The sequence below is a fragment of the Garra rufa genome, chromosome 11, assembly GCF_049309525.1.
Source record: "Garra rufa chromosome 11, GarRuf1.0, whole genome shotgun sequence".
Taxonomy (NCBI): Eukaryota; Metazoa; Chordata; class Actinopteri; order Cypriniformes; family Cyprinidae; genus Garra; species Garra rufa.
Genome location: NC_133371.1, coordinates 20,614,999 through 20,628,485, shown reverse-complemented (window position 1 = coordinate 20,628,485; position 13,487 = coordinate 20,614,999). Strand labels below are relative to the sequence as shown.

The 13,487-nt window shown below is 40.3% G+C and overlaps 1 protein-coding gene across 1 annotated transcript; it reads right to left on the bottom strand.

Annotated features, from left to right (window-relative positions):
* Window positions 1-7,605: 7,605 nt before the first annotated feature.
* LOC141345266 (extracellular calcium-sensing receptor-like) lies at window positions 7,606-13,176 on the bottom strand. Its single transcript, XM_073850147.1, has 6 exons — window positions 13,013-13,176; window positions 10,524-10,821; window positions 9,399-10,232; window positions 9,082-9,303; window positions 8,596-8,719; window positions 7,606-8,498 (listed from the first exon to the last, which is right to left on the bottom strand). The coding sequence occupies exons 1-6, from the start codon at window positions 13,174-13,176 to the stop codon at window positions 7,606-7,608; spliced, it is 2,535 nt and encodes an 844-aa protein (XP_073706248.1).
* Window positions 13,177-13,487: the final 311 nt, after the last annotated feature.

Here is a 13,487-nt window from a genome sequence, read left to right as displayed (position 1 = left end):
GACGTGAATCCAATTAATGTGTCCATATTTGCGATGTATTTGAATGCTATTATATATACTATTGTGTAAACCAGGTTTGTACTACATAGTACGCACTATTTAAATTAACCAGTGATATTTGGTTGGCTGTATTTTATTCTGATAATGAACAGGCTGCAATGTTTGCAATGCTGCATGTGTGTGCGTGAGGCACCGGTGCGATCGAACAGCAGAAAAACTCATATAGATAATTCAAAACTGCAATGTGTTTACTTTTATTACTGTCATCTCAGTTTTCTTTCCATGAACTTTCGTAGAGCGCCACTCCACACAAAAATAAACCAAACTCAGCAGCATATGTCACTCAGTCTTTTACTTTTTGTTTTGAAAATCTGTTAATTAGGCTATTTAAGTCAAATATATTTCACGTATTCATTCATTTTATATACAGACTTTGATTTTTTAAAAAAAGAGATTTTGTCATTTTCTAGGTAAACGTAATATTTGTTGCTTGTCTGCATTCGTCCGCCATATTTTTTCTCTTCTCCGACTCCGCAGCTCTCACTGTTAGTTTAGTATTAGTGGCACCAGTCCAGGTGTTTCCGGGAGTTACTTGTGCTATTTCTCCATGTTAAGAGTTTGGTGTCGCACATAGATTGCACCGGACTACACATTCTTATCCTTTTTACTGATGAACTAAAAATAACGAGAGTGTGTCCATCTCACAAATGTAGAATCCGTCTCTGCAGTCATCTCAAACATTGAATTCCAGCAACAGAAAGACAAACATTTTACCCATCGACTTTAACATTATTACCCAAATTGTATTAGTATGCTTTATATTACCACGTTAGAGCTTAGTTCGACTGCATAATTGTGTAAATACAAAAGAAACAACAACGGGGTGTCTTTAAAAAAAAAAAACTTCTTTCGTGCAGAACAACTATTTTATTTTGCCACAAATTAGAATCTTAGTTTGACAGTTTAACAGCTGAGCCCAAGCCTTCATTACGAATTCTAAAACATCACTTTAGAACTAGTAACAAATGAACGTTGAATTGCTTCATTAAAAGCTTATTGTATTACTGTATTAAACATAGTGTAGTAGAGTATTATGAGAGAGATTGACATTGAAAAAAACATTGTTATTTTGGAAACTAAAGAGAACAAACAGGGTGTGCTGTCTGCCGCGTTGGTCTCTGTGATCTTTATTTAGAAACGAGTCATTAAAATATACTATAACTCAGCCAATACACAACACAGAGACATGAGCAATATGTCTAGAGAAAGCTTGATATGTATACTTTTAAACAAAGTAAGTTTTATCGAAAACAAATATTCTGTGATAAAGTAATCCATATGAAACCAACTCGATGTCCAGTCTATCTGAATGGAACTAATTATTTTTAATTCGATCACGCCCACACGCTACTTTCGCTTTCATATTATAATAAGCATGCGAAAAGCGCGGGGAGGTAAACGCCCACCTCAGCGTAACAGCGAGTTTCCTTCAAGTTCATCTAGTTTACTGTTCGTTTCTGGAAGAAGACGCAATGTGAGGATTAAGACTGATTTTTACCTCATCAGAGGAAGAACACGATGCAGCGCACGGCTAATCCAGCAGAGGAGATATTCACCATGAGTAAGTCTTTTTTTTTATTTGCCTACTTGCATTCGCTGTTATTGTGTTACTGTGACAAAACCTGCAGATATTTTACTAGTTAGACTTTTTCCAAACTATAATTCCTGACTACATCAAGTGAAACATTATAAAGTAGGTTTCATTTCATTGCATCTAAATGTTTCACGACGGCAGGATGTTTTTTAATGTTCTAGAAAACGATGCAATATAAAAGTAATAGTCTTAACACTGTAACACTGAATGATATTGTCTAAGAATGCTTAGACAACATGTATTGTATAATACATACAAAGCATGCTTGTATTTATGACTATAAGAGTCATATTTATTTATTTATAAATAAATAAATAAAATTATTTATTAAATATTTTATTATTAATTTATTTATAACAATCCGATGTAAAGTGTTTATACTGAGTGTGTTTTTAGACCATGTTTATTAGTAAGTTCAGGAATAGATGTTTAATGTGCTAAACATTTATTTTCTCAGATATAAAATGTCCTTTTTTACATTAGTACAATTGCGTGAGTCTATGCCTACAAAATCATACTATTTACATATACTACATATATATGTATATATATATATATATATATATATATATATATATATATATATATATATATTAGTATGATTTTGTAGGCATAGTCTCACACAATTGTACTAATGTAAAAAAGGACATTTTATATATATAGTATGATACTCCTGATATTAACATGCTCACAGATGTTTAGTTTTTGTTTTTTAGTGATCTGAAACCTGTTCAACAGATGAATCCTGCTGACGTTTACTTGAGTCTCTTCAAACTGTTTTCCTCTGAGAGCACTTTACCAACTTTAGAGGTTCAACTACACTGATATTCTTGTGTAAAACAAGTTCCTTGACTACTGATGAGTTTTGCAATGACTTAAATACCAGGTATGATTTACTTGTTTCACTTGTTGAACAGAATTCAGAAAAGGTTTTCAGAAATGACACGAAGTCTGTCCACATCTCTGTGGTTAGATCAGGGTGCTCAATAATGTGTCTTTGACCTTTATTATGTATGTTTTGATTATACTGTGCTGTAAATAAAATACAAATAATCTAAAACGCCATTCTTAGACTCTTCTCTCATTGTTCTTTTCTTAATAGTCACAGTCTCATAATGGGCCATTAGGGGAGGGCTCTTTGTCTCTCAGGTGTGAATTGCTAAATATTCATGGGTCTTTGAATATTCCCTTTCAATCACAAACACGTTTTAGAAAATGTATATCAATATATTGTTTTCTCTGAACAAGTGAACAAGATAATTTTCACATCATTTGGTTGAAAAAATTCTAGCCTACCACATCCAATTCTCAAAAGTCTTGTGAACAAATGTTCTGTATGTGACGTAAGCGAACAGGAAGCTATAAAAGCACTTGCGCCGGCAACAACGTCAGCTTCAAAGAGTGAAGCGTGCGCTCACAGGGATGCCGGAAGTATGGTTTGAGACGCAGCGTCTCGTTCCCTCGGGGAACCAGGGTTACATAAGTAACCTGGGACGTTCCCGTCTGGGAACTTGAGCTGAAAACGCCATGGGGAACGAGATGCCCACGCCTCCAGAATTCTAAATCCCTGCCTAGGAGTAGCTAGGGCAAGAGAACAGAGGCGCCAGGAGTGGCACGAAGGTCAAGGTCATAGAACCTGACATAGGTGAGGAGCGTGGACCATCCCACTGCATTGCAGATGTCCTGAATTGGGACACCAGCAAGAAGAGCTTTAGAAGCAGCCATAGCACATGTAGAGTGAGCCTTGACCCCCAGCAGATAGGGGAGACCAGAGGACTCGTAAGCGGACCAGGTGGCATCAACAGCTCTGGGGACATAGGCGTCCAGTGCATGAACTGGGCACATGCAATTAAGCTTCTGCTGGTCTGAATCCATGAAAGGAGGAGGACAGAATGCCTGAAGCATGACTGGCTGTGGTGTAGAGGTAGGGAGCTTGGGTACATACCCTACTCTAGGGTAAAGGAAAGCTTTGGCCATACCAGGTGCAAAGTCAAGACAAGACGGGGCCACCAAAGGGCCTGCAGGTCCCTCACTCTCTTCAAAGAAGACAAGGCTAAGAGCAATGTAGTCTTTATTGACAGGAAGCGGTCTGAGATCCCCTTCAATAGGTTCGAAGGGGGGATTACAGAGGGCTTCGAGGACCACAGCTAGATCCCACATGGTGACACGAGGTCGTACCGGAGGCCTCAGCACACCGCAAAGAAAGCGTATAATCAGAGGATTTCTGCCCACTGAGAGGCCACCAAGAGGTGTGTGGTAGGCTGAAAATTGTCGCCCCGAGCACCTTCAGGGTGGAGTGGGATATCCCTGTGGAGAAACGGGCCTGTAAGAACTCCAGGACTGTACCAATCGGGCAGTTAACTTTCTGTACATTATAAACACAACAAGCACCGCTAATGCTGCACAGGCTCCGAAGGCTGAAAATGCCCATAGTATTATTCCCAAGGGCTCCTGAAAGGACAAATACTCTAAAGTTTTGGGGATGCACTGGTTTTGGGCTTGGTTTGGCCATGTTTCATTTGAACATGTCAGACAATCAACTGAGTCTGTGGAAAAATTTGAGGAAAAGTGGATCATAAAACACTTGTTTTTCTTTTCTTTCTTTTCAAAATACCATTAATTGGAGAGGCATGAGGATCACACCTGTTTGATTACTGATCTCTCCTTCAGCACATGGTATACAGTCAAAGCAACAGACTGGCTTTCCTTTTTGCCTGGCCTTCCTGGAGCCTGGAAGACAGCTTTGACTGCACAATGATTCTGGTGCCTAACGACCACAGCAGAAGAAGCAGCAAAAATATTATATAGTCTGAACTAAATGAGAGTGCATATCAGTAAACATTTTCCTTGCATAGAGAAATATCTGACAAATAATCACACTATGTATAGTGTTTGCACAACAATCTAATTAAATGACCAATGTGAAAACCTAAAATGTTGCTAGATAAAACAGTGATAAAATGCACATGTATAAATATATTCAAATGTTTAATACAAATAGAAACCAAAAGTAAATTTTTGTTTAAAATTATAACACTGGAATCTTAGTTCAGCCATAAACATTAGGTTGAGCTGAAAGAAAAGCAAACATAGAAAGGAATATCTGGTTATGGGTGGAGTGGCACACACCTTCTCTCCTCTGTGCCACATAATTACTGGCTCATCTATTACTAGGTCATTGTCATCTTCAAGGGAAGCATCATAGAATCCCACCCTCACTAGCTGAAGGGAGCCATCAGACCCTCTTTGCCAGTTCATCAGGTCATAGGATGCAATAGGATCTCCATTATCATCAAATCGGACCTCTTCCCCCAGTGTCGTAAAATGTGTTCGTTTCATGTAGTACAGGAGCTTAGATGAAGTTATAATGACAAAGTAAAGCAAACCCATTAAAACACATGTATGTATATATAGGCAGTGAATGTAAAATGATGAGTAACACATACCTGCCATGGCAGAATTGGATATAGACTCCCACATGTTCCATTCTGAAAGGGGCCTTTTCCTGGTTCACATGTGCTCATGTTATGTACTGCATGTGCTATGAGATACACAGCCTTATAAACATTGTAGGAGACTCTGAGTTGTGACACATCAGAATAAAGAGTGTACACATCATCCAGACTCTCACTGCCATTGCAGGGTGGCCAGTTCTGTTCTGCTTCTCCATGTGTGTGAGTATTTAAGGACCCATTCAGTCGACAACGGAAAGTCTGAACTGGGCACATGCAATTAAGCTTCTGCTGGTCTGGATCCATGAAAGGAGGAGGACAGAATGCCTGAAGCATGACTGGCTGTGGTGTAGAGGTAGGGAGCTTGGGTACATACCCTACTCTAGGGTAAAGGAAAGCTTTGGCCATACCAGGTGCAAAGTCAAGACAAGACGGGGCCACCAAAGGGCCTGCAGGTCCCTCACTCTCTTCAAAGAAGACAAGGCTAAGAGCAATGTAGTCTTTATTGATAGGAAGCGGTCTGAGATCCCCTTCAATAGGTTCGAAGGGGGGATTACAGAGGGCTTCGAGGACCACAGCTAGATCCCACATGCTGACACGAGGTCGTACCGGAGGCCTCAGCACACCGCAAAGAAAGCGTATAATCAGAGGATTTCTGCCCACTGAAAGGCCACCAAGAGGTGTGTGGTAGGCTGAAAATTGTCGCCCCGAGCACCTTCAGGGTGGAGTGGGATATCCCTGTGGAGAAACGGGCCTGTAAGAACTCCAGGACTGTACCAATCGGGCAGTTAACTCGGTCTAACTGGCGGTCTCTACACCAAGAAGTAAAGAGCCTCCACATCAAGGCGTACACTTTCCTCGTAGAGGGAACTCTGGACTGGAGAATGGTCTCAACAATAGAATAGTGCCCCCCACCTGTGAGAGAAGATCCCTCCTGACGGGAATCTCCCATGGAGAGCGGTCGAGCCCCAGTACGGGGCTACTAGGAGTAGACTGACTCCATCCCGGCGAACTCTCTCCAGAACTCCTGGCAGAAGAGCGATTGTGGGAAAGGCATATAGACGAAGCCTCGGCCACGTCTGTACCATGGCATCCAGTCCCAGGGGAGCTGGATGAGTCAGAAAGTGCCAGAGGGGATCTTGAGTTGCAAAGAGGTCCACCTGAGCCTGGCCAAACACTCTCCAAATTTGCTTCACCACCTCTGGGTGAAGCATCCATTCCCCGGGTCTCAGCCCCTGCCTCGACAGGATGTCTGCTCCCAAATTGAGATGCCCAGGAATGTGGACTGCTTTCAGCGAAAGGAGATTGTCCTGGGACCACACAAGGATCTGGTGCGTTAGATTGTTCAAGGGGCGCGAATGCAGACCTCCCTGGTGGTTGATATAATAGACCACCGCTAACACATGGCGATCTCTCAATCCCGGGAGGAAGTATCTCAGTGCATAAAACACAGCCAGCATCTCTAGACAACTGATATGCCATGCGAGATGGCGACCACTCCACAGACCGCGGGCTGAGCAGCTACTTATGACCGCACCCCAACCGGTGAGGGACGCGTCCATCGCTAGCGTGACATGGTGACAAGGAGCTCCCAGCACCGGGCCCTGAGACAAGAACCAAGGTTTCTTCCACATGTCTAAGGCACGTAGGCCTCGCTGCGTGACCTTGATCATGCAAAGCGGGTTTCCCCTCGGAGAGAACCGCTTGGTCTTGAGCCACCACTGTTGGGGCCTCATGTACAGCAGGCCAAGAGGTATCACGTTGGACGCAGCTGCCATCAGATCCAATAGTTTTTGAAACTCTTTTGCAGTAAGTGACTGGCCTTCTCTGACTCTCCTGACTGCAGTGAGGATCGACTCGATCCGAGCAGGTGACAGACGTGCCTGCATCATAGTCGAATCCCACACCACACCTAGATAAGTGATCCTCTGTAATGGAGATAGCACACTTTTCTCGCCGTTTAGTCTCAACCCCAACGCTCTCATGTGAGCGAGAACGACATCTCAATGTCTAGGAGCTAACTGTTCTGAGCTTCGCTGAATGAAAGAAGCTGGCGCAGTTGCTGGCGCACATGCTTTTTTAGCTTCCTGGTCGCTTACATCACCCACCTGTGACGTCACGCCCTTCTATTGGACAGTCTACATGTATATCAGAGCGTGGTTCGCCAATGGCTTTCCCCATAGTGTTTTCGGATGCAGCTCGAGTTCCCCGAGGGTAACAACTGTGATTTTTTTTTTTTTTACCACTAATAATTTTTCCTGTGTCCTGACTTGAGGTTTCGCAGTTTACTGGAACAGCTTTTTTTTAGAACAGTTGTATCAAATCTTTCATTTGGAATAATTATTATAATAATAATAACAACAACAAAGTGCATTTGAAAATGTTTAATAACCAGGCAATGTAGAAGTAATTTTTTATTTTATTTTATTTTTATTCATTTATTTACTGTATCTTTATTCATGATGGGTCGGCCTTTTAACTGATTTTATTTGAGTAATGTCACTTCATCATATGCTTTTTGTCATTTTTCTCAGGTTTCAGAAGTACAATATAACATTTAGGAGCAAATATACACAGTAAGAGACCAAAGGCAGAAGCTAGAATAGCAAAGACATGGACAGCGACCATATACTTTCCACGAGAGCTCACATAAACTGGAATGAAAGTTATCCAAACAGCAAAAAATATAAGCATGCTGAATGTGATGAATTTAGCCTCATTAAAGTTGTCTGGTAGTTTTCTGGCCAAAAACGCCAGTAAGAAACATAAGGAAGATAGGAATCCGATATATCCAAGCACACACCAAAATCCAATTTCAGATCCCACAGCACATTCAACAATCATAGTTGCACTCATGAACTTGGCATTATATGATGCAACAGGAGGATTAGTAGATAACCATATAATGCAAATAAGTGCTTGCACAAATGTGCACAAGATTACACTTGATCTTTGTTTAGCAGGGTCAAACCACTTCATGACATTACTGCCAGGCAGGGTGGCTCTGAAAGCCATTAAAACTACTACAGTTTTTGCCAAGATGCAGGAAATACAGAGTGTAAAACTGATTCCAAAGGCTGGATACCGAATCCGACATAACCAGTCAGTGGGCTTCCCTATAAATGTTAGGCCAATCAGAAAGCAAGCAAAGAGGAACAGTAGGAGAAGAAAACTTAACTCCATATTGTTTCCTCGTATGACTGGAGTCTTTCTGTACATTATAAACACAACAAGCACCGCTAATGCTGCACAGGCTCCGAAGGCTGAAAATGCCCATAGTATTATTCCCAAGGGCTCCTGAAAGGACAAATACTCTAAAGTTTTGGGGATGCACTGGTTTTGGGCTTGGTTTGGCCATGTTTCATTTGAACATGTCAGACAATCAACTGAGTCTGTGGAAAAATTTGAGGAAAAGTGGATCATAAAACACTTGTTTTTCTTTTCTTTCTTTTCAAAATACCATTAATTGGAGAGGCATGAGGATCACACCTGTTTGATTACTGATCTCTCCTTCAGCACATGGTATACAGTCAAAGCAACAGACTGGCTTTCCTTTTTGCCTGGCCTTCCTGGAGCCTGGAAGACAGCTTTGACTGCACAATGATTCTGGTGCCTAACGACCACAGCAGAAGAAGCAGCAAAAATAGTATATAGTCTGAACTAAATGAGAGTGCATATCAGTAAACATTTTCCTTGCATAGAGAAATATCTGACAAATAATCACACTATGTATAGTGTTTGCACAACAATCTAATTAAATGACCAATGTGAAAACCTAAAATGTTGCTAGATAAAACAGTGATAAAATGCACATGTATAAATATATTCAAATGTTTAATACAAATAGAAACCAAAAGTAAATTTTTGTTTAAAATTATAACACTGGAATCTTAGTTCAGCCATAAACATTAGGTTGAGCTGAAAGAAAAGCAAACATAGAAAGGAATATCTGGTTATGGGTGGAGTGGCACACACCTTCTCTCCTCTGTGCCACATAATTACTGGCTCATCTATTACTAGGTCATTGTCATCTTCAAGGGAAGCATCATAGAATCCCACCCTCACTAGCTGAAGGGAGCCATCAGACCCTCTTTGCCAGTTCATCAGGTCATAGGATGCAATAGGATCTCCATTATCATCAAATCGGACCTCTTCCCCCAGTGTCGTAAAATGTGTTCGTTTCATGTAGTACAGGAGCTTAGATGAAGTTATAATGACAAAGTAAAGCAAACCCATTAAAACACATGTATGTATATATAGGCAGTGAATGTAAAATGATGAGTAACACATACCTGCCATGGCAGAATTGGATATAGACTCCCACATGTTCCATTCTGAAAGGGGCCTTTTCCTGGTTCACATGTGCTCATGTTATGTACTGCATGTGCTATGAGATACACAGCCTTATAAACATTGTAGGAGACTCTGAGTTGTGACACATCAGAATAAAGAGTGTACACATCATCCAGACTCTCACTGCCATTGCAGGGTGACCAGTTCTGTTCTGCTTCTCCATGTGTGTGAGTATTTAAGGACCCATTCAGTCGACAACGGAAAGTCTCTTCCCAAAACTCAGACAGAAAATGTGATGTCTGAGCAACAGAAACACCTATTCTTCTAAGGTAACTGCTAAGATGTGGGATATCAGCTCTCCGTATGGCAAACCCCAGTGTCCCCTTCAACAGATCACCAAAATCATCCCAGAGGATTTTTGACGTGGCCCAGGCCTCACTGGCAATCCATTGAAGATGAGTAACATTTTGTCGTCTGCACTCTTTCAGGACGCCATGCAGATATGAATCCACAGAGAAGTTTATTATGACTGTGGCAGAGGAAGATTTTAAAATGTTCACAAGTTCCTCCACTGCATCTTGTGTGAGTGCTACAGGATAAAGGTGGACATAAGCGGGACAAATATTAAATCTTTCTGACTCTTTCAAGAATAGCTGGATGGCGAACCGAGCATAGTCTGTATCCACACCAATCACCCCGACCCATGTCCATTGAAAATAATGAACAAGTTTTACCAAAGCTTTAATCTGAAATAGATCACTTGGCATTGTCCGCATGAATGCTGGAAACTCTCTCTTGTTACTGAGACATGAACAGGATGCAAAGTAGCTCACCTAAAATATGAAAACACAATATTTTAGTAAGAGAAGCAATGCAATCAACTAGGTATCACTGTAATGACATTGGCAATAGAACAAATCAATATATACTTTATATAATACATTATAAAAAAAAAATGTTTTTTTTTTTTTTTTTTTATAATTGTGTGTGTGTTTCTGTACATATACATTTGACCATAAATAAATCAAATAATATGATAATATACATCAAGATCACAATATGCATTATTAAGACAATGGAAAAGAAATTGTTATGTGATATAATGTTAAAAGTTTTAGTTTTACTAAAGGTATTTTGAAGGAGCCTAGAGTTCTCAGAACAGCCATGGAGACTCCTGATGATGCTTCTCCCACAATTACTGGGCTCGGCTGCTTTTGTATATCTTCACAACTTTGTTTACTGCCCTTCTCTGGTTGTCCATTGACTAGAAGAAGAGACCTTTTCACAGATACAGGTATGTCATCACCGCTGTCCCTGATGTGGTATCCCAGAAATAGATTTGGCAAAAGGTCTTGCCGCTGGTTTATTTCTCTCACAGCAAAGATCATCGTCTGCATCCACCTCAGAGCTCGAGGGGTAAAGCTGCAACAGATTTTACACACACCTATATAAATTATTCATTACATAACTGCACTAAAACAAACAATGCAACAGATGATTTAAAATGAGATCAAATAGGTCCGTTAATCAATTTCTTTCTTTTTTATTATTTTTTTTTTTTTACTGAACTTATTATTTATTTTATTATTGTTTTATTATTGTACACAATTGCTTTGAGAAGATAAAACCATGACACACAATTTATACTTGATTAGCTTAGGTTTAGTCGTAAAAGATGAAACCAATGGTATTGTGCTAGAATGCAACGGAAAAATTCCTCCCAAAACCACATCTCCGCCCTGGTAAAAGCTGTAAGTATCCTCATCTCCCTGATAGATGCATGTATCTTTGCTCTTAATCTGACTTTGCACATCAAGAAACAGCAGAGGCCAAAATGTGAGGAGAGTTACATAAAGTCGTGCCATAGCTGACAAAGAAAAATGGACCTGCTGGGTACCACATACAGTATATAATAAAATCTGTGAAGAAGGGATGGCCTTAACTTTTTACAAGAAAAAACACAAACCAATAGCATTTGGAACTCCTGCTGTCAATCATTTTTGTACTAAGCTTCCTTGACCCAATGGTAATGCATACCTGATTTATATTCAGTCATAAGACCACCCTTACACATGTAGTTTATAAAGAGGTTTGCCCTTCTAAAAAGCTTTTTCTTTAAATTTTTGATCTGAATTTTTGACTTTCATCTGAGCAAAGCTGGTGCTTTGTATATGAAAAACAAAAAACGTTTTAATAAGAGATTTTAAGTAGGACATTTTAAATTTTAAATGACATCTTCATACTCCATACAAACCTACACTCTCCATACTGTAAAAATTAAAAATGACAATATAACAGTATTGTTTTATTCATTCACTGTACTATGACTATGTACTATGTTCTATGGACTAGAACTTGAGGTCATATGTATTACTATCATGTTCACATCATGTGATTTTTGAAGCATCATCTTTAGAGGTCTTGTATTATATGGCCTCACAGAGATGAATTATTTTTTTTCTAAAAATCTTTGTTTGTGTTCATCTGAAGAAAGTATATATATACATGGAACAGCATGAGGGTGAGTAAATGATAGAATAATTTTCTTTATTATTATTATTATTATCAAGTGTTTGCGTCCATGGGTAAAGATAGCAGTTAATTTGATATCTAGCATAAGGGTCTTCCTATTTTCTCTTTAAGGGGAGACACAGTAGGCAAAAACATAGTTTTTTATGCACCTCTCAAGTTTGAGATTTTGGTCTTTTTGGTTTTTCATAAAGTGTTTTTTCAGACTAGGGGAAAGAAAACATCCAAAAGACACTGGCAAAAGTTTATTTTATAGCACTTTTATCTATTTGTGTCAATAGATTTCTATTACAAGACAATCAATATTTTTAAGGTCGTTTTCTCAAAATGATCTTTTTCTCCTACACTGAGCCATAAATCTTCACTTCAGTAGCACTTACACACACCAAACGTACTCGGTTACTAACGTAACCTCGGTTCCCTTAGATACGGGAACAAGTACTGTGTCGCTAGACGCTATGGAAAAAGGCCTTTTTTCTCCTTGACTGAAGCCTTTTCAATCACGCAGTGAAACTATACGACCATTGGTTCGTGCAGTGCTTTAGAAACAAACCAATGGATTGACAACGGTGCTGCACCCCGCGGAAAGGGACGGGGTTATTTGCTATATAAGCGGGCATTTCGCCATGGATTCTCAGGTTACTTAGACTGAAGCGACGAGTGAGTCGTGCAGCTACCTAGCATGACTAGCAACGCAGTACTCATTCCCGTATCTAAGAGAACCAAGGTTACGTCAGTAACCGAGTACCCTGTCGATACTACCTTTGTACTGCGTCGCTAGACGCTATGGGAACCAGTACAATCACATCGTTCTAGGTAGAGGAACAACAAAAATTTACACTCCCATAAGCATGCAATGCTCATTGAGAAGCATAACAAAATTACACCCAGCTTTGATGATCGTTCCATGAGACTTGTACAGCCTGGACACCTCAGGGCCCTAGAGCGCACAAGTAACTGACTCGGGGAGCTTGAACGTGTCTACGGTCAAGAACTCCACCTTCAGACTGGTTCTAGATGGCAAGTGTATGCCTGTCTAAGTAGAGAGGATCCAGCTCCCCTCTCCATCCAGCGATTGTCTAACCAAGGGGGCAGGGCCGTCACACAGGCCTGGTCCACCTTGACACGCAGGCGTCCGTGACGCCAGGCATGGTGTGGAACTCGTGGTTTCAGCCAGTGCTGAAGGGGTCGCATTCGAATGAAGCCTAGCATTCTCTGAAACGTCTTGAGAGGGCGAGGGGCTCCCATTTTAACTCCCTGGGGACGGCTGTATCGCCGGCGATACCAGCTTATTTTTTTTAAGAAGAGCGCAAAAGACACTAAAAATGCTCTGTCGGTTTCAGTCATACAAATTAGATATATACATCATTGGAAACTGTAAAGTGTGTACTTTCATTTGTGCACACTCACAAGAACAACAGAAAGTTTTTTTAGAATAAAGAAAACAAACAGGGTAATTTCTGTTTTCTCTGTTTCCGCGAACTGCTTTTAGAAATGCGTCACTTAAATCATTAAAACTCGGTGAATACTCAGCACACAAACAGAAAAGTGGTATCTAC